Below are 22619 nucleotides of genomic sequence, written 5' to 3' on the forward strand. Positions count from 1 at the left end.
TGAGCAGACCTCCCGGTGTGAGTCTCGGATCCTGAGACACAATGGAGACTGAGTAATGTGACTCCTGGGAGGCCCCGGGCTGGCTCTTTCACACGTGTGTGCTGTGCAATGATCTCTTTATATACCTGAAGATGTGTCATTCTGACTGCTGCAGTAAAAAGTCATGTGACCCACAATGACCTCTTGGCCCATGGGAAAACACACAGGACAAGTGAGACTGTACCCATGTCATCGCAAGGCCACCGCAGTGTTCACACAGGGCGACTGCCTACTGGCTCAGTGCTCGGCACCCGCCCTGCTGTTGTGAAACCCGTTAATGTGCTCCAGACATCACGCTTTTTTGCAGGACTGGGTTTTGAAGCAATCAGGAACTCAGGCAAGCCACTGCTACGGCAAAAGAACAAAGGTATCTATCCCATGAGGCTGGCCTGTGTGAGGCACCTACTCACCCTCAGCTGCTGGGGGACCGCACACCCAGCTTTACACTCTTGGAAAGCCGTTAGGAAAGGACGTACTGTGTCGTGATCCCAGCACTTGGGTGGGAGATCATGAGTTCCAGGCCAGTCCGAGCTAATACAAAATTTGAGGCTAGCCTGGGCTACACAGGAAGCCCCATTTCAAAAATAAAACAAGAAGGAACGAAAGGAACTTGGCAATGTACATCTAACGACAAGCTAAACCTAGGCTGAGGTGTCTCACAGTAGGAAAAATCCCAAACAGCTTTTAAATGATGAACACTCTGGAGCTCTATGAATTTTGCATGTATAAGGCAAGCAGACTTAAAAAACAGTAGTGTGGTGTTTGGGCTGAGTGGTGGTGGGTGGACTGAGAAGCCACCTCAGGTGAAAAGAGCAGCTGGGGTTACCCACAGCTGTGAGCCGCCACTCGGGTGCCGGGAACTGAACCCGGGTCCTCTGGTAGTGCAAGCCAGTGCTCTTAACCACTGAGCCACCTCTCCAGCTCCACACCTGACTTTTTATTTTTTTAAGTGCTCAGATTGCCAAGGTAAGCGGTACTACTGTGCTTTGTATTGTCATGGTACGTTATGGTACGATGACAATTCGTTTCCTGCCGGGCACTGCCTGTGTGTGTGTGTGTGTGTGTGTGTGTGTGTGCCTCTGAATGCACATGCATATGTGTACCCAAACGTAACCTTTCTTACCCGTGTAATGAGCCCTTACCAAAACAAAATGCTGGTTTTCTAAAAGACATGCGTCCTAGAAGCCATAAGTCTCTTCTCACACACACTACACACAGTGAATACCAGTCTGTGACAGGCAGGGTGAGCAGCTGGACTCTCCTTGGCCTTGGATGCACAGAACCCAGACCCTCTTCCCAGGGGGGTGGGGTTTATCCCCCTCCTCCAAGGGGCGGGGCTTATCCCGAGCCACACACTCACAGATCATAGGTGAACTTCATCTCCATGCTGGACTGGTTCTTCTGGAACTGGTAGATGTCCTGCTGCAGGATGCCATAACTCCTCTGCAGAGCCTTCAGCTGGTCTAAGCCAAGCCAGAAGGACAAATCAACTCCACTGGTGTCTGTGTGGCTGCCGTGCCACTCAGACGCACGAGACAGGACAAAAAGGAGCGAGAGAACAGCCCCTCCCTGCCATCACACCGCCAACCACCGAAATTCTCCCCCCACAGAAACCTGCACCTCAGTCCTATCTGATTTTTAACTACTAGATTATCTGTGCACCACTGGGCGTGTGCAGAGGTCAAAGGTCAGCCCTCTCCTCGCCCCGTGTGGGTCTTGGGATCAGACTCGGGTCGTCAGGCTCAGCAGCAGCAAGTGATTTTTCCTGCTTGTGCCCTGCCGCCAGCCAGCCCTCATCCGTGCGTTATATACACACAGCCTTGAGGGTAACGTCATACAAAGTTTTAAATAACTTTGTGCGCTCTGACCTTGGCCTGAGGTCAGATGTGGGGTTTTTCCACAGGTTGGTGCTCAGAGTCTTGGATTAGGAACGCTCATCCAATTCCATTACTGGCTTGGTGGTGGGGAATGAACCTCAGGGTCTTGTAGACACCAGGCAAGTTGCCCCATACTCAGCACACGCCTCCCGGTATTTGTTAAAAGATTCATAAACCTGGGGGCTGAATTACGCCCATCATACCTTGCAACGTCACGGTAATATTTTTTTTTTTCTTTTTTCTTTTTTTGGTTTTTCGAGACAGGGTTTCTCTGTATTGTTTTGGAGGCTATCGGTCCAGCCCGGCCTCGAACTCACAGAGATCCGCCTGCCTCTGCCTCCCGAGTGCTGGGATTAAGGGGCGTGTGCCACCACTGCCCGGCTCACAGTAATGTTTTATAAGGATGGCTCAATTACCGCTAACACAAGATCATAGTGACAGAGCCCCCTGAGGCCATCGTGAGGCGTTGGGACCAGGCAGCTGCTGGGCTGGCAAGAGGGGGCTTACCTTGCAAGTCTCTGATGAGCTTCTCGCTTGTGGTGATGTTACTCACTAACAGCGCCTGCAAGGAAGGCAAACACTGCAGGGTCAGACAGCGCTCACCCAAGCAACTCAGCCCTCAGAGCATGTGTCAGAGGAGGAGAGCGGCACCCGGCCAGCCATCGGGCAGCCAGGCCCTGCTCCACCACACTGCCCACCCACAGTGGCACACTTCCTTCCAGCCACCCCAGAAGTAATCAAACGGACACCTCAATTCTAGTTCCCAAACACCCCTCCCAGCCAGCACAGCCTCTCCCTGGCCTGCAGACTCCAGGCAGCTCCTAACACGGTCCCAGCCAGTCACGATGTGGGGAAGAGGCAACAGGGAGCCACGACACAATAAAGAGGAGAGAGATGTAAGTGTGGATGGGAAGCCGGCACACGCCGAGGACTCTGGGTCAGACAATGCTGTCTGCACCTCACGCCGCTGTAGGAGCTGGACAGGTCGTTATCCTATGGCAGGAGATGGGCACGTGGGCCTAGACAGTTTGTTCAAGTGGCTCGATATTAAAAAGGCTGAAGAAGACACAAAGGCTACCATACCAGACACACCCCGCAGAATAGGCTCTTAGCAGCTGTTCTGCGAGTGCCTAGGAACCTGAGCAAGACAGGTTCCATGAACTGCACCTGTGATGTCCGTGGCGTCCGCGCCACCAGCGAGTCCGAGGCGTCAGGAAACGAAAGACAGGACGTCCAACCGTTTGTGCTAAAAGAATGCGTCTGCCGCCTTTATTGCCAGGAGAATGCGCGTCTGTATGTCTGCCTGTGTGTGTGCCGTAAGCAGTGAGCAGCCTTATAGACAGACTTACGGCACAGTGGAGAAACCCCAGGTGGAAAGCGCGTGTTTTCCTGGTGTTAGACATTGATGTCAGGCGGGCAAGGCAGGGGCTGTAAGACGGGACTGGAGAACACAGGATGCACCTGTAGCTATCAGCTGACAAGCAATGCACAGAAATCCGTGGGGCTGGGACCCAACAATGTTAGCCTGAGGAGTCCCTAGAGACATGCTAATGTGTTCCTGGGTGTTGACTCTGCAAACTGGTGGGAGCTGTGTACCGGGAGAATAAGATCTGTCCTCAGAGTGGGTGGATTCTATCCAGTGAGCTTGGTGCTAGCGAGAGCCAATCAGGGCAGAGGATTTCCACTGGCTCTCTTGGCTATGGGACATGGGGCACGGTGTGAGTGAGTCACAGCTGTGAGTCTAGAGCCTGGTCTGGTCTTAGGACTCCAGGGCTACCACTAGCAGCTGTCATTCCTGGCTCTGGGGCTTTCAGACATGGGAGTGAACTAATCTCCCAGTATCCAGTATCCTGGGATCTCCAGTCCACAGGGAAGCTGGTCTGGGACTCCTGGACTCCACAACCCCATGAGGCGATTTCCCTGACAAGCCCTCTCATAACGGGTCAGTATAATTGAGGGCAGAATGCTAAAAATAAATATAAATATGAGAGAAGGGAGACAGACACTAAACATGCTCAGTAACACGCACAGGGCCAGGCCCGGTTAGTACTTGGATGGGGACTGCCTGGGAATACCGGGTGCTGCAGGGGGATGGAGAGATGGCTCAGAGGTTAAGAGCACCGGCTGCTCTTCCAGAGGACCTGAGTTTAGTTCCCAGCAACCACAAGGTGGCTCACAGCCATCTGTAGTGAGACAGGAACCCATGCTGAGAGATGAGATCCAGCCAAGCCCTGTGCTTGCTTTGGGAGTAATTTGGGCAATGGTAGAGAAGTCCCCAAAGTGGTATTGGTAAAAAAAAAAAAAAAAAAAAAAAAAACCCTCTACCAGGGAGACACTTTTCTAGAGAAGTGTTTCTTTTACACACGTAAAATGATGAGAGAATGAGGAGACTGCGGGACTAGGAGGGTCCACCCTAGGAAGACGACTTCCCCAGCTCCAAATTCCTGCTGCTCTGGGCAAAAAAGCATTTCCTAAACGACATGGATGAATCTGTCCCTGATCCCACAACATATACATACATACATACATACATACATACATACATACATACATACATGCATACATACATACACACATACAAAAGCATTCAGAGAGCCCTCAAGCCACCCACATTCACTGCAGTGAGGTGAAGTGTGATCTAGGAGTCCAGACACGGCATGTTGCGTAGCCTTTAAACAGGAGATTACATACAGCACATATACAACACAGATGAACCTCCAAGACTTGGGGGGGAGTGAAAGAACAAACCAGTCACAAAAGGAAATTCTTTCTTGTTTGTGGTTTTCAAGACAGGGTTTCTTTCCTTGTGTGGCCCTGGCTCTCGTGGAACTCTCTCTGTAGACCAGGCTGGCCTCGAACTCACAGAGATCCACCTGCCTCTGCCTCCCGAGTGCTGGGATTAAAGTCACGTGCCATCACTATCTGGCTATAACAGGAAAATGCCAGCTGGGCTCCACTCACATGAGCAACCTCAAGTGGTGAAATCCCAGGGCAGCCGAAGGAAGTTTCCATTGCTGCGAGGGGAGCGAGGACGGGTGTGCAGTCAGTGCAGTCTCCGTGACACAGATGTCCACTGCACATCCAGGTGAACCGATATCCCTCGCTGAGCTCACCCTTCCCTGCTACCTTGCCTCTGGGAGCTGCAGCCGTCAGGAGCTACCAAAGGCATTTCTGCGTCCGCACAGCTATCATCCTGCCAAAGAAAACGTCTTCTCCCCTTTCCTACTTACTTATGAACAAAGGATCATGGCCTCCTGAGGACATGAAAATGGGGCCACAAAAGGCCGCCGAGTTTTCTGCGTATAATTTTAAACTTATAGAAAACGCTAAACTGTTTTCAAGAATATTGAAAATGCTTCCTAGCTTGTTTGTTTGGGGAGGGGATGGGAAACTGCATCCGCGATTTTTATACTTTTTATACTAGTCTGCTAGTATCTGGGCCATTCGTTCACACAACCACATAACGTGCTTTGGTTGTATTTACCCTACAGTTATTTTTAAATGACATCGATATGTTCAACTCTAGACAGCCAGCTCTTCCTCCTACTTTGATCCTGAGTGATTTTGGGGTGTCCCCGTACAGTGTCACCAGAATTAAACGGAAACTAAACCTGCTAGTTATCACACACACAAGTTTATCCCAGCCATGCTGGTCTGGAAACAAATTATTCCTGCATGAGATTCTTGGAAAATTAGCTCAGTGTTTCAGAGCAAGCTCCCAGACAGGGACAAGATGGAGGGTTTTGAAGCACAGGGCTCAGGGAGAGGAGCCGGACACAAAGGACACTGTACAGATCCCAAGTGAACAAACCACACACACGCAAAGTTGACGAGAGACTTCAGGGCTGGAGACAATGGGAAATGAGTGTGACGGATGGCCGCACATTATTACAAATGACAACCGTGCGGCGGCGGCGGCGACGGCTGGTACATTAAAAAACGTATCTGTATTTTATAGGTGTTTTGCCTGCACATAGCGCTCACAGAGGTCAGAAGAGGGTGTGAATCCCTGGAACTGGAGTCACAGACAGTTGTGAGCCGCTGTGTGTGTGCTGGGAACCGAACCCAGGTCCTCTGGAAGAGCAGTCAGTGCTCTTAACCACTCCAAACTGCTGAGCAGTCTCTCTGGCCTCCTGACACATTTCTAAATGGCCAGGATAGTATTGGAAGAAGATTACCATGCACGGGATAGGGACATCGTAGGTTATTTTTATTGGGGAGAAATCACCTACATGAGAAACCAATAACCCAGGGTCACCGCTCCGAGCACCCAGTCTCAGCTGCTCTCCGAGATCCAACCGGAATGTCAAGAGAGAGCTCGCCTCTCTCTCTCCCCTCAGGCCTATATCCCATGCACCCCAAATGCACCTGTGGCACATCAGCGCCACAGGTACCTAGTAAGATCTCTCCCTACCATTCCCCTTTTAGTCTAAAGAAAAGATTTAGACTTGATACCAGACTATATACAAAGATGGCAAAATTCAAGTGTGCTCTAGGAGAAGGCAAAGTAGGAGCGCATACACTTAAGACCCACAGCCAGGGAAGCAGCTACAGCAAAAGGCAAGAACTCCATATCCAGTCCTAGGGTAAAGGCATAACAGAGATTACCATACAGCTGTCCTAAGCTGGAAAGTTTAAGTCCTGTACCTAATATTTCTATCTAGGAAGAGAGAACAATAATTGTCACAGTCTAATCTTCAGCCTCATCCAAGACCTGAGAAGGAGGATAACAATACCAGGGTAGGCAGGAAGTGCAGGTGAGCAGCATCCAAAAGTGCAGAGAAGACAGAGACAGCAGGCTGCCTGGACAGTCACCCAGAGTCTCACAGCAGCGTAGGGGCAAACAGCTTTGTCTAAGGCCTGGAGTATCAGACTGACCAACACAGACGCAGGGAGGTAGAAAGGCTGTCTAACCCTGACTTGGCAAGGTTCAGCAGTCTTCTAATTTATCTCCTGCAAGCACAGTAGGACAGCATGCCCAAAGTCAGCAGTCAAGGTGAGGTAGTTCTTTGCCCAAGAGGCCATTAGCCGAGGAGAGAATGGACTCCAGAAGGAGTGACATCGGTGCCCAACATTTTCTTGGGAATAGCTCAGTGCTGTCAGAGCAACTGTGTCTCACGTCAACAGAGTACTAATAATAAAACATTTAATGTCATATTCTGCAGGACTGTGAAGTGTTTGAAGATCAAAATCTTAATCTCATAGATACAAGAATGTGGGTGAAAATATCTGTAATTCTCAGGAACCTAGTTGTACAGAGGCTTAAGCTTCTTAAATAATTTAGCAAGGACCAAGATTACAGCAATATAACTATATACACATATATATGTAAATCTCTAAGACAGAGGTAGAGTTGAAGTGCCTTAATCAGAGATAGAACTGTATAGTGCAACATGATAGAAATGTACTAAATTGTGTCAGTATGCAAAGTATCTTAAACATATGTAAAAGCATATATACACAGAACATGATAAGGATATTTGTGCATCAAACATCGTAAATAGAAAGAAGACCTTACACAGTATGACAAAATGTGATATACAAATTATCCAAGAAAGGAATACAACTTGATCGTACAAGTTACATCATACGAGGATCTATGACAATGTAAATTGTCTGTAGCTAATAATTACTAAAGTAAATCACAAGAAATTATGCTAATCTACCTATATCCTATCCTAACCATACCTTTCCCATCCACACCCCAAATTCATTTAAAAGAGATACCCGAGTCTGAACACAGGCCTATATCCCACACGCCCCACACGCACCTGTGGCCACGCCCAAACAGGCATGGTCAGCGCCACAGGTACCTAGCAAGATCTCTCTCTACAGGATAGGGAGTTTTACATGTATTTTACCCCCAGTTTAATAATACTATTATTTATCTAATGTTGTTTGTGTTAACATATCCAAATTATCTCAAGATGTAATCTACAACAAAAATGACTAGGGAAATACTCTACTGTCTTCAGAATAAAGTTCTGAGCTCTCAACACTGTGGTCACAGCACATCTCACCCAAACATTTTAAGCGCTCAACAAATACTTGTGCCAGGGACAGCACAGAAAGCTGGGGGGGGGGGGGGGTAAGAGCAGGAAGCTGAGCAGCAAGCAGTAGACACACTCAGTGACCACATCCTGCTGAAATCCACACTCACCCCCCCCCCCAAACACTCTGCCTCCACCACAGCCCTCTAAAGCCAAACTGGGTCACAGGATGCATGTCCCCACATAAACAGGGACACTGTGGTGCGACAGCTGGTCAGTGCTGACAAGATTCTGTGGCTAAGCAAATTCACAGACAGCTGAGCTATGGCTGAAGAGTTTACATGAAGGAATTGCTGGGTTTTCACCGTGACAATGGTGTCTGTGCCTATAAAGGCTGCTGTCACCTGCCACTTAAGGAAGGGGACGCTGTCTGAGCAGCCTCGGATGATTGTATCGGGGTGTCAACATCCTAACGTGTACTTAAGAACCTAGACAGTAAACAGGTCCACACTTGATGTGGCCTCCCTACAACGGGGAGTCACCACACACACACACACACACACACACACACACACACACGGTTCGAGGCCGCTGCTGGCCCAACACGGCACGCTGTTTACAGCAAGCCTCTGCTGGAGCCGGGGTAATTTCAGACGGAATCACGTAAAGCGGAGCATGGCAAGGACAAAGCCAGTTGCTTCTTACGGGGTTCTATGACCTCTATGAACCACGCACGCGCCTCTCTTACAGTCAGCAGTGGGTGGGTGTGCTGTGACACCAGCTCCTCGCAAACACAGGAGGGGAATGTGCTCGCACAGCTTCAGGGAGTTGGAATCCTCTGCCCCATATGGTCTTACGGACTGCACGTATCTCAGCCCTTTGTGGAGAGGCAGCCACTACCACTGTGTGCAAAGATGGCTGACACAGCCGAGGCCTGATGTGAGGCTCACGGCGTCAAGGAGCGAGCCCATTCCGCACATGCTTTCCTGTTCATATTACCCACAATCAACACACACGCACACACCATACATCACACACACACACCATACATCACATACACACCACACACATGCATACACACACAGACACACAACACACACACACACACCATACGTCACACATGCCACATACACATGCATACATACATAGACACACACATACATATATCACACATCACACGCAGACACACCACACACACATGCATGTGCATACACACACACACCTCTACTACATTCATAAAAATTAAATCTGAAAGTAGGATGTATGGTACATGACTTTAACCCCTGCATGGGGCAGAGGCAGGCAGATGTCTGTGAGTTCAAGACCAGCCTGGTCTACACAGAGGTCACTCAAAATCTGTCCTAAGAACTCCTTGAACTTACTCAGAATTTAAGAAAACAGAATTTATCTTTGCCTCTTCTAATTTACTTTTCTAAAGAAGCCTCACAGTTAGTATGTCAGACGCCTAAACTGTTCAGATTTAATTTTTCGTTCGTTTGTTTGTTTTTGAGACAGGATCTTAGTATGTAGCCCTGGCTGCCCTGGACCTCTGTGTAGACCAGGCCACAAACACTCTGGGCCACATCAGCTGGCACTGCAGAAGGGCCCTGCCTCGGGACAGCAGCCACCCAGGTGACTCGTTTACACACAGCCTTAGTGTCCTCCCAGGGCTGTTCTGGAGTGTTTCCTGAGGCTCCACTTTTCAACACAGCTATTCCCATTGCATTGAACTTAAGTACGGAGATGCCGGGTCCCCTGGGTCACGGAAACTTGGTGTGTTTCTGTCCCGTCAGCCTGTCTTTGATGCAAGGGGAACTGATCTTTCGTAATGAGTTGTGTAGGCTTTTCTGTCACTGTGACACTGGATAGGGGTTCCAGAGGTCGCGGGCAGGTCATCGTGGTAAGGAACGCAGGTAGAGGCAGGGACAAGGTCGTCCTGGGGGCCTGCCTCTTCACGACTTGTCGTGGGGAGACGGGAACAAACACTGTTCACTTCCAACGGACGCAACGCAAGCCTAGCTTTGGGGAACTACAGAGTTTTAACGGGGCGGTCATGGCAACATGTGTGAGGAGTTACAACAGGGGCATGGCTGACTGACTGACGCATCCCTGAAACTCAGCTTGGCATTCAGGAAAGCTGTGCCCCAAAGCTCCCCGCTCAACTTGCAGGCAGCTCCACGAGTCCCCCCACAGGCTGGCTTCCTCAGTGTCTGAGCATTCCTTCCCTCTCCAGGAGGGAGTGGTTCAACCGGAAGGAACCTGCACAGTGCTGCAGATGCCCCGGTGACCTGTTTCCAAAGCCTCCCGAAATAACACGCCAGCTGGGGCCAACCAGTGCAGGCGCCTAAGTGAGACAGTCCGCAATCGAACCGCAGAGCAGGCAGGAAAGGGCTTCCCTCCTTTTCCACAGCTGCAGGGCAAAGAAGTTCCTCGGGAGGCTTGTAGGCCGGGCCAGCGCGCGCGCGCGCGCGCACACACACACACACACACACACACACACACACACACACACACACACACAAGCTCCTTAAACTGCAACCTCTGGCCTTCATGGCCACACCATTCCTGTCTCTCTACACAGCCACTGTTCCAAACGCCAAGGAGCTGGATGGTGTCTCCTCTGGACTCTGGCTATGCCGGGGGAGGGGGGGGGCAGACAACTGGGAGAGCATGGCTGCTCCCTGACAAACAGCTGCCTCCGGGAACTCCTTCATGCAGCAGACCTGCACAGGTATGCGCGAGATGCCCAAATGGAGAAGCACCGAGAGGCATGGCCATAAGCTGTCCGCGCCCAGGCTTCCGGATCAGCACTGGATGGAAGGTATCGCAGACGCTCATCGTTCCAGCTGCGGGCCCGTGGCTGAGCACTGCCTCAGGTGTGTCAGAGGCAAAGGAACTCAACATCACGGGCCAAACAACACCTATGCAGGAAGCACCAAGTGCACACAGGCTGGCCGTGTCACACAACCAACGCAGCTCCTGCCAGGATACCCTGTGCCTCTAAGCAGGAGAACAACACCCTTCCTTCCACCTTCGCAGCCGGGCTGAGCAGGAAGGCCCAGCCGGCAGCTCAAGTGGAGGACCAGGGCACCCCACACCCACTCTGGGGTAAGGGAGGGGGCTGTGCAAAGTGAGCTCTAGGCCAAAATGGCTACTTGGAGCAAAGAATCCTCAGGAAAGGGGCTCTGCAGGGTCTGAGGAAAAGAGAAAGGAAGAGAGTGGAGGGGAGGGGAGAAGGAGGGGATGGAAAGGGAATGGGGAAGGGGAGGGGGGAGGGGAGGGGGAGGCAGGCACTAGAGTGATGGCTGTTGCCTGGAGGTTGCAAAATCCATTCTCTGGCCAAAGAGATGAATGGCTGAGAAAGACAGACTAAACCTCAGAGAAAGGGAAAGTAGCAGCTTCATAGTTTAGGACAAGAGAGGCCACCTAAAAGTCTGCTGAGCAGACAGATGGCTGGCCTGGGTGTTTTATAGGACCCCTGGGGCCTCCCTCTCCCTTACCGGCCTTGCTTAGAAACCTGCCCTGGTGCTCCCCTGGTGTTTCTCCTTGCAATGTCCTCTGCCGCCTCAGGGAACATTGCCTTGGCCTTCCTGGTCCCACCTGTGGCTCTTAGGCCCCTTCAGAAGGAAAAGAGCAGGGGGTCAGTTACCATCCTCCCGGGGTCCTGGCCCACTCGCATGCGTCTACTGGTAACTTGGACCAGGATGGAGAGCCCCAGAACATTCACTGATGCTTCGGTAGTAAAAAAAAAAAAAAAACAAAAAACTGAAGTCAGACCACAGCCTCCTTGGCCTTTCCCCCGGGGTCTCTGCTGCCAGGGAATGTGGGCTGAGCCCTAGGCAATGCACACTGGCCTGCACACTGGCCTGCACACTGGCCTGCACACTGGCCTGCACACTGGCCTGCACACTGCCCTGCACACTGGCCTGCACACTGGCCTGCACACTGGCCTGCACACTGCTCTGCACACTGCCCTGCACACTGGCCTGCACACTGGCCTGCACACTGGCCTGCACACTGCCCTGCACACTGGCCTGCACACTGCCCTGCACACTGCCCTGCACACTGGCCTGCACACTGGCCTGCACACTGGCCTGCACACACTCAGCCCCTCCAAGTCCTCATGCTGGGCACCAAGCAAGGCAGTAGCTGTGGGGCTGAGGGCGGAGACTGACGGTTGGTCCTAGGGCAGCCGTTTCATCCACCACAACAGCAAGGAAGAGGCCAGGACGGAGGAACGCACACACCCCGGGACTGAGGCAGGGGGATGCCTGAGAATCTCATCTCTGACTCTGAAGGAGGGCACACTGGCACCAACAGTCCTGAACTCTTCCTAGCTTGCTTTAAGCACCCAGGAGACAGGCATCCCCTGGGCTGGAGGCCTGAGAAGCCCTGCGTGGATCCCCTGTGGTGGCCACACTGTGCAGTTCCCAAACAGAAATCTTCACCCACGTTCTTTCCTTTCCTGGAGAAGGTAACATCTGCACTCATCGGCACAGGTATTTGGGGACTTAAGCCTGTACCTTAGCTAATCACAGATAGGCTGGCGAACCTGAAATCACCCGAGAGACCTCTGGGCATGTCTGTGAGGAAGGTTCTGGGTGTGGTGAGGTTGAGGGGGCAAAGCCTGGACCGTGAGGGAACAAGCATTTACGTCATCGGTCTCCCTCAGTACGGCTGTTCTGCCGCCACGGTGGACGGGGCCTTAGCCGCTTAAGCACTTCTTCCCTGCAGCTGAATTTCCCAGGCGTCCAGTCAACGGTGAGAGACACGTAGGATATGCCGCTGGTTCCTGACACTGATAACTGAGGACCATGGGGGGGGGGTGATGGGAAATGAATAACTAAGAGACACAAAAACTAAAGGCTGTGGCAAGGCGAAAGGAGGAACTCCAGCTAGCAGCAAATGACCCCCCTGACCACAGAGTATGGGACCAGAGGCCACAGACGGCTCCCAGAAGAAAAAGGGAGCCCACCGCCGGCTGTAGCAACGCCTTCCCTGTGCCCACTGTCTTAAGAGAACTGGGGACTGGATGGCCTCTTGACCTGCGGCCGGTCGTAAACCCCTGGCCCACAAGACTGTGCTAATCGATCTTACCTAAACGGATGACAGTCACTGCCTTCTCTGTCCGATACCCTCTGTTTCATGATGGCCTTGTACGGAAAATCCGTACGTTGTTAAAAAAAATCTCTGTAGCCGTGGAAACCCTGGGAACTGAGACGTGCAGTCTCACAGCCCCCCCCCCCTTTAAAAAAACGCCTTGTAATTGTAAGAAGTGGGGGGGGGCCTTACTCTCCCAACACAGTGAGGTCCCAGCCAGTTTTGTTTAGAATGAAACCATTGGTTTTTTTTTTTTTTTTTTTTGGTTTTTCGAGACAGGGTTTCTCTGTGGCTTTGGAGGCTGTCCTGGAACTAGCTCTTGTAGACCAGGCTGGTCTCGAACTCATAGAGATCCCCCTGCCTCTGCCTCCCGAGTGCTGGGATTAAAGGCGTGCGTCACCAACGCCCGGCAAATGGGTTAATTTTTAAATTGTAAGAGTTAGCTACTAACAAGCCTGAGCTACTGACCAACCATTTATAATTAATATTAAGTCTCCATGTTGGTTATTTGGGAGCGGCTGCCAACACAGAAATATATACATAAGGACACAGGTTTGATGGCAAAGACAGGAAACTGACAATAAAGGAAGCACAGAAGGTGATAAAAGACAATTTCCAACTCACCGAGGCAATCTTGGGTGCAGAGAGAACAGACAAGAACCTAACCTATTTCCAGCCCACTGCCGTGATTATGAAGTCAAACCTCAGATTCAGGACGTCTGGAGAGTTTGTTTCTTTCTGTTGTTTGCTGACCCTGTGCCTCCAAAATCGCTGTGCCCCTGAGGGAGCCTTACCCTGCCTTCAGCAATGTGAGCCTCCCAAACCGGGAGCTAAATCTACTTCCACGCTTTATAAAATGTCCTGTCTCGGCTATATCCTTGTTTCGTCCCGTCTGTCTGCTTGTGAGACAGCATCCCTCTGTGTCACTCTGGCTGTCCTGGAATTCGATATGAAGACCAGGTTGTCCCCAAAGGCACAGAGATCCACCTACCTACGCCTCCTGAGTGCCGGCACTAAAAGGCTCGCACTGGGACATTCAGCCTCAGGTACAGCAACAGAAGGCGGGCAAACCCAGCGCAGACGAAGAGAACAGTGCATATGTCCTGCTTGTTCAGTCACCAAACATCACGGCCGGTTTCACGCTGCAAGACACCGCGTGGCCGTCTCAATCAGACAGGCTCCTGAGGCTCTCCCTCGGTGTAGCCACCATGGAGCACAGACCCATTTCCTCAAGGGAAGATGAGATCTGAGCAGAGGGGACACTCAGAGAGCACGCATTCAGGGTCGTGTTAAGTTTGTGGGGTGCCAGCTACTTGAGATTAACGACAACCCTGGCTGCGACTCTAAATCAAATCTGCACACTGAGGATTTCCAATCTAGTAAGACCGAGTGTCGTCATCTGACACAGCCCACACAAGCTCTTCCCCCACATGGAGACACACTTGCAATGGCTTATACTAACCTGCTTCCTCTCCCTCCTTGCTGTCTCTGTCCTTTATAACAAGCTGCAGGTCCCTCCCGCTGCCCTATCTCAATCCTCCCGCCCAGTTTCAATGTGATGGCTCTTTTTCCTTCAGGCATTTCAAGAGCCCCCTGACAGGGGGACCAGCTTTCGGTCCTGCTTCCCTGTTGACAACTCTCAAGTCTGAACTCCAGGTCTAGCAGTCTTTCCTGGTTTAACACACCCTTGGGAATGGCCAGGGGGCTCCTCTCTACACAGCAACATCACCCTCTGCTGAGGACAGCCACAAACAGTAACATCCTGCCACACTCACTTCTGGCCCAGCAGACTCTTCCAAGTGAAGTAGAAAAGGCAGCAGACCATGCACAGCCGTGTGGTGCAGGACGCCATGGACCCACCTCAGCGTGTGCCCCAGGCACGTTTTTCACCATGCACAGACAGGCGGGAAAGCTCAGCTCCACTTTCCACACTCATTCCCCAGTTAGGTTTTGAGGCCAACAAGAAGCACTCACGTGGGTGAGTGGTTCCCCCTGCAGAAGCAAAGCTGCCTGAATCGTTTTTTCTACTCCTGAGAGCAACCAGCATCAAACTCACAGGTCTGCCGCAGTGCACTTTGTTGGTGTCCGTATTCCTGGGTTGTTGCTGGTTCCCTATCTGGGGCAAGGAGACATTTGTTCAGTCACACACAGGCAGAATCAGGACATTGGCAGCACTGCAGTGCACCCTGGCAAGCTGGAAGTGGGGGTCTCCCTGCCAGAGACCCAGCCCTTCTCGGCCTCCCAGGGCTCGAACCCAGGGTTCACCAGCACCAGCAGCTCTCTCTGTGAGGTCTCTCTCTGGACACAAAGGGATGAGCAGGCCTCCGTGGCTTTCCATCCTCTCAGATCTACACACACACACACACACACACACACACACACACACACACACACACACACACACACACACACCGTCCTTTCTTTCCCTGGTTTCCCTCAGGAACTCTATTTCCATCACAAAGGATTTGCTCTGTGCTTGCCGGCTAATTAACAAGAACGCAGAATCCCTGAATGTCAAGGCGTGACTCCAGACTAGCCAGGGACATCACAAACACAGACACCCAACAAGGAAGCTATTTCTGACTAAGGTTTGGCAAACAAACAGAGCCAAGAAGATCTCTATGTCTGTCCTGACAATGCCCACTCTGTAGACCATGGTCTCCCGCCTCGTCCCCTGCCCCTGCCTCAAGAGTTCGGTAGATCACCAGTCCCCAAATCAGCCTCCTGACCTCCTGACAGAAACACAACAGAAGGAACTGAACCGACCTTGGGAGACAGTGCGGAGCCTCACAAGTGAGTGTTTACGGGTTTCTGTACATGGGAACCTTGAGCTCTGCGGCCTCTTCTGTCTTTACAAACATGTTTTAAGCCGGGTTTGGGGCTCATGCCTACAACCCTAGCACCCCAGACTTAAAGGACTACACCCCAAAACTAAAGATAAGTAAATTAATAAAAGACAAACAAAGACCAATTTTCATATGTACACACATATGCACCTATTAAAGGGAAATACTGAGCTAGGAATGATGGCTGATGTCTGCCAACTCAGCACTTGCGGATCTGAGGCAGGAGAATCGCTGTGAGTTTGAGACCAGCCTGAGCCCCACAGTAAGTTTCAGGTAAGACTGCCTCCAAAAACAAGGGGCTGGAGAGATAGTTAGCAGGCGAGAGGACTTGCTGCGCCATCTTGAGGACCAGACTTGAGGTCCCAGCAGCCGTGTGACAAACCAAGCTCCCATGTAGTCCCGTGTACATTAGATGTACTCCCGTAACCCCAGCTCCAAGGTAGACAGGAAGACTGCTAAAGCTTGCTACCTCCAGCCTAACTGACAAAACACAAGCCCAGGACAGGGAGAGACCCTGCCTCAAAAGTGTAAGTAGAGGACAGCAACAGAAGAGGACCCCAAGCACTCTTGTGGTGTCTGCTCTGCACACACACACACACACACACACACACACACGCACGCACACACATGTACACATACACGCACACAGAGAGACATAAACACCCAAATAAGTCTTAAAAAAATCTTTAACGAAAAAGGACCAGGGATGGCTCTGTAGGTAAGCATCCAAGCATTACGACCTGAGCTCAGGTGCCGGCACCTGTGTAAAAAGCCACTCCGTGGCACAGACCTATAATCCCAGCTCTTGGGAGACAAACAGGAGGACACTTAGGGTCTGTTGACCAGCCAGTCTAGCTAAGTTCAAGAGCCCCAAGTTCAGTGAGACCATCTCAAAACACAAGGTGGAGAGTGATTGAGGGAGACAGGACATTAACCTCCTTTCTCCTCCATATGAACACAAGTATGCACATGGGCGCAAACACACACACACACACACACACACACACGCACTCGGACACGCACACACACACGCACTCGGACACACACACACAGAAGAAAGCATAATATTTTACTGGTGGGTTAAAAAAACGTGACTATGATTAAGCCCTTTGCAAAGGCAGAGGTGTAACACCCTTTACAGGTGGCCGGACTCGCTAGTGTGCTCACTAGTACTGTGGAAGTGACCCTGATGACACAGCAAAGATGGGGTGCATGTATCTAAAACTTAGTATCACTTGGAACCGAGTGAGCCAGGGCATTCAGAAACACAGTGTATCCAAGGGCATTCAGAAACACAGTGTATGCGAGGGCATTCAGAAACACAGTGTATCCACACAGAACTACCGAGGCTAATAAAAGTCCCTATTCCATTTGCCTGGAATTCACAACAGAGAGACAAAGACATGGAAACTCAGAAGGAAGAAGGCCACATGAGTGGGGAGGAATAAACTGGAGTAATGTGTCCACAAGGATGTCTGGAAGCTCAAGGACAGGAGGAAGGCTGTCCCTGGAGTCCCTAAGGGCAGGACCCTGTTGACACGTCGTGAAAAGTAAAAGGGAAAAGTCTAGATGGATAAGCCACTTACTCTGTGATCATTTGTAATGGCAGGACTTGCAGATATAGACAAAAGGCCTTCTTGGCTGGATATGAGCATAAGGAGGCCAAACAGGTGTGTGGGAAAGACAGGTGAGTTCCACAGTGAGCTCTCGGGTGACACGTGGCAGTGACAGGACACATGGCCGAGTCCTCAGGTGGCTGTCGCCAACACCTTTGGGCACTCCGGCCAACAGAAGTACAGGAAACACAGCCTCTCCCACAAAGCATGCTCAACAGGGATTTAACCAGCGCCTCAATGTAATCCGTGGTGCAGGAACAGAAACCGGAGTGTGGCTATGTCCATTCACCTGAATCAGGTGCAAAGTTTTGAATTCAAAATAGTCAACTGCTCCGGGCAGCAACAGCATGGGCTGGACCTGAGATGAGAGGAGGGCCAAACCCGTAACTTATAAGATTAAGATTACTCTGGTTGCCAATGGTGCTGAATAAATACAGATTTTTATCCCAGGTATGCGATTTTGAAGACTGAGACAATAGTGTTTTGTCTTTGAGAATAAAAGAGAGTCTTTGAGAAATTCTGTGTTTTACATAACAAAAACATGAGTCCCCAGATGGAATGATAGGCCTGTACCCAGTCAGCTTGAAGGGTTTAAATGGACCAAGACAGCGGCCAGTTACGGCAAACAGCAGCCCACTATTGGGGACTGAAGAAAAGGAATTAACATTAGACCGTTGTGAGGGTTCTTTCAATATGGATCCTAAGAAATTAATGACTCTTCTACAGCAAAATTGAGAGTGGGATTTACATTCTAGAGACTTGTCACTGAACCTAGGACCCCCAAGCATGCTTGCAAGCACTGCTACTGAGTTACATTCCTCAGCTGAAGACTTTCTTACCTAAACTTACGTGCATGCTAAGTGGCTCTAGTCAAAGAGCAAAAATCTAAAGCATTAAAGAAGTGTTCTGGGATGGGATCTCATTACACTGCCCAGACTGGCTTCCAACTCCTGGGCTCAAGTGAGCCTCAGCTGCTGGGCCAATAGGCAAACATGTGCCATCGTGCCAAAAGCAAATGTTCAATAAACCAAGAGTTTTGGAGGATTTCAGATTTTCAGTTTAAGGGTGTTCAACCAGGAAAGTTAAGTAAAGTGTGTGTGTGTGTGTGTGTGTCTGTCTGTCTGTCTGTCTGTCTGTCTGTCTGTCTGTCTGCGATGTGTGTGTGTGTCTGTGTATCTGTGTGTGTAATTTTAAAAACTGGAAACACTTCTAGTCTTCAGCATTTTAGACACGACACACTCAATCAGTACTGCTAAAAGATCAAAACCAAGTCTCTGGGACTTGGCTCAAGGGAACCTGATTGGCCGGTCCGTCAACGTCTTGGCCAAGAGATAGACTCCATCCTATTTCCACATTTTCTCTGAGAACACCTATCCTTCTATGAGAGTGGCAGCGACGTAGGAAAAGATCGTTTGTGGGAGGAATGATTAGACAAAGTTGTCAACAACACCTGCATTATATATATATATATATAAAATCCCCTAACAAACTAACCAGTCAGCTAGGATCTGTCCTACCCTGCCCTACGTTGCTGTGTGTGCTGACCTCTGCATTAACTCCACGTCTCATTTAAGACTACTTCATCTAAATATTGCCTAAATACTTGAGAAAAAATCTCATCTTCCTTGAAAACTGAATGGAAGTTACCTACAACACAGGGCCAAAGTCCTATCTGTGCCTCTCAGTAAGTCTGTGTGTACTGCACAGGCCTCAGTTCACTCCATAACCAAACACTTGGGCTTCTTATTAAGTGTCGGCGAGCATCATGAAAGAACCTAAATGGACAGGCACACGGGAGGAAAGCGGTGAGAGAAGAATGAAATATTATCAAAACTAAGGGCTTGCCCAGCATCCGTGGTGCTCGCCTTTAATCCCAGCACTCGGGAGGCAGAGGCAGGCAGATCTCTGTGAGTTCGAGGCCAGCCTCCAAAGCAATACGGAGAAACCCTGACTCGAAAAACCAAAAAAAGGAAGGAAGGAAGGAGAGAGAGAGAGAGAGAGAGAGAGAGAGAGAGAGAGAGAGAGAGAGAGAGAGAGAGAGAGAGAGAGAGAGAGAGAGAGAGAAAGAAAATCTATAACACAGAAATGCCTCTAACCTGTAAGCCCCACTTGGCTCAGGAGCTGGGTTTCCTCACCCAGCCTTGATACAGGGGAAGGAGCTTGGTCCTGCCTCAAATTGATGTGCCATGCTTTGTTGATGCCCATGGGAAGCCTGACCCTTTCACCCCTTTCTAGACAGACACAGACAGAGGAGGAATGGATGGGAAAGGGGTGGATATGGTGGGGGGTGGGGGGTTGAGGACAGCAGGAGAGAAGAGAGGGGAAACTGTGGCTGGTATTAAAATAACTGAAATTTTTAATGAATGAATAAAAAATAATAATGATGCCAGGTGGTGGTGGCACACGCCTTCAATCCCAGCACTCGGGAGGCAGAGGGGGGCAGATCTCTGTGAGTTCGAGACCAGCCTGGTCTACAGAGCAAGTTCCAGGACAGCCTCCAAAGCAATACAGAGAAACCCTGTCTTGAAAAACCAAAAAAAAAAAAAAAAAAAAAAAAAAAGAAAAAAGAAAAGAAAATGAATTTGAATAAGAAAAAAAGATAACAAGCCACATGTTTTTACTTCTGTCAACGAGGTTGTCTGCCTCAACAGCACAAGATGGGTTTGGCCACATACAGGCAGAAGATACATCAGGATGTAAGCTTGCCCCCAATTGGGCAAAGGCAGGAAGCAGGTTTTGCCTTTGTAAGTACTGGGCTAACGTTATTCACATCCACTCTCTGGGATCCCCTGGTACAGACCTGACCAGTGTCCATCATCCCGGTCAGCGTTTAATACAGCTTGCTTCAAATCTGCCTCCAGAATTATGGTGGTGGTCTCATTCTTGCCCCGGGGGATTAACCACCTGTAACCCCACCATTTGGGAAGCAGAGGACAGAGAGTTCTCGGGTAGCCTGGGATTCAAGGATCCTGTCCCTAACTGGATAAAATGAGGGTGGAGCCCCCAGGCTAAGAAGACTGCTGGGTCCTGGTGAGCTTCTGAAGTGGCAGCTCGCACCTGCTCAACACCCTGGTCCAAGGAAAGGGTCCTTGAGTAAGAAGCTGGTTTCAGCGCTAAGGGTCCCAAGATCAAACTCTGGGCAAGGCAGCCCATCTGGTGAGAGGTGTAATGACGAGAAGTGAGTTTCCAAGTCTGCGTCACTTCCCGCAATCCCAGTAAGCTTGAATACATACAGTTTAGTTCAGGGCTCAGCCATCAGGAGCAGCGGCTGCTCTCGAAGAGGACACCTGGGTTCCGTGTCCAGCACACACGCACAGCAGCCCACGACCAACCGTAACACCAGGGGATCTAGTGCCCGCTCTCGGCTTCTGTGGATACCAGGCACATGCCTGCAGCCCTTACATGCAGGGAAAACACCCACACCATAGAATACGTAAATCTTTTTTTAAATAGTTCAACACTGTTGTCAACTTGTTTAAAGGAATCGTATCGCTTATCACAGGGGACTTTACTAGCTGGATGTGTTGGCCCACGCCTTTAAACTCAGCACTCGGGAGGCAGAGGCAGGTGGATCTGTGTGAGTCTGAGGCCAGCCTGGTCCACGAAGCAAGCTCCAGGACAGCCAGAGCTGTTACACAGAGAAACCCTGCCTCAAAAACCAAAACAAACAAACAAACAAAAACCATACACTTAGGAAACGTCAAACGGCTGAGAAGAGAGTGCCCGATTATCTACTTTTTAGCTTTGATGCCACCAACCATGAGGTCTCAGACTACAGCCTCCGTGTCGGGGTGACTTGGGGACTGGGAAAAATGAGGCAGCACGGGAACATGTGGGCAGTCCTTTAAAAGTTAGGTAGCCCTCGAGCCCTGGAGAGCCTGGGACAGCATGTACCGCTTTATGTCTTCCCCACGAGCTCAGGTTAAGATCAAACCCCACAGGGAGGCGCCAACAGCAGCCAGCACGATGAGCTGCCAACCACCCAGCTGCAAGCAGTGAGACTTTGGGGGGAGCAGGCACCCGCCGAGGGCGGTCTCGCCCCCCACTACCCACTCCTGCTGGGGAAATGCTTGGGACCGCCAGTGTATCAGGGCCACAGCTTTTCAGCTGTTAGCCCTATTTCCACAAACTTTTCAGCATCTGAGAACATGGCGTCCGACGTGCGCCCAAATCCACCACCGTCTTGAGTGGGGTGCTTAAAAAGCTTCAGAATGTGGCGCACTTCAGATATCAGACTGTCAGAACTGGGGTGCCCAGCCCTACACACACACGTGACCCTCGCAGAGACAGGGAGGAAAACTAAGAACTTCCCGGGACTCGCCCACGAGCCTGCTTGTTCATGGAACACGACTCCCAAAACTTCAGCCCAAGTCAGCTTCCTTAACCGATCACCCATACTTACGCCACCGTTAATACAGCCACTGACCGCATGCAGCAGTTTTATTTCAGTTGGTTAAAAGTAAATTCTGGGGGGCTGAGAGATGGCTCAGAGGTTAAGAGCACTGACTGCTCTTTCAGAGGTCCTGAGTTCAATTCCCAACAACCACATGGTGGTTCACAACCATCTACAATTCAATCTGGTACCCTATTCTGGTAGTAGGTAGAACACTTTATATGTAATAAATAAAATCTTTTTTAAAAAAACAAAAGCTAAATTCTGCCCATTGGCCCCTTTAGCCACCATTCAAGCATTTGACTGCCTCACGTTGCTAGCAGTTGCCGTGCTGCAGAGGACAGACGGACGGGCAGACATACGGACAGACAGACAGACAGACAGACAACACAACGACCATTAAGAAAACTCCACCACTGAGCACTCACTGCTCCTCAGCGAGACTACCTCAAAAGACCCAAGAAGAGACCCTGAGGAACTGGACTGGGAGCCGGACCTGGCCACCTCAGAAGGAGCAGGCCTGTCAAACAGAGCTAGCTGGCACGCCACAGTCTCCACAGCACAGACACAGAGGGTTGTGCTGGGAGTGTCCGTGGTGAAAAGGCAGACAGCACCATCCAGTCACATCAGCGACCTTCCCAGACCCGGGGCGGCCCCTCAGCAACCCCACCTTCGGGTGCACCCAGGAAGGGACACTGTGTCTACGCCGAAGGAAGAAGGCGGCCGGAAACAAAGGAGAATCTGGCCCCCAAGGGACT

The 22619-nt window shown here is 50.7% G+C and overlaps 1 protein-coding gene across 1 annotated transcript in view; it reads right to left on the minus strand.

The window, feature by feature from the left end:
• Window positions 1-22619, minus strand: part of Golm1 (golgi membrane protein 1) — a 46605-nt gene that overhangs the window by 10366 nt on the left and 13620 nt on the right. The window contains exons 4-5 of the mRNA XM_013119311.3: window positions 2424-2478; window positions 1400-1502 (exon numbers count right to left, since the gene is read on the minus strand). Coding sequence (XP_012974765.1) covers window positions 1400-1502; window positions 2424-2478 — 158 coding nt within the window. The remainder of the gene's footprint in view (window positions 1-1399; window positions 1503-2423; window positions 2479-22619) is intronic.

The sequence above is a fragment of the Mesocricetus auratus genome, unplaced genomic scaffold (genome assembly GCF_017639785.1).
Source record: "Mesocricetus auratus isolate SY011 unplaced genomic scaffold, BCM_Maur_2.0 Super-Scaffold_100013, whole genome shotgun sequence".
In the NCBI taxonomy this organism is placed as follows: domain Eukaryota; kingdom Metazoa; phylum Chordata; class Mammalia; order Rodentia; family Cricetidae; genus Mesocricetus; species Mesocricetus auratus.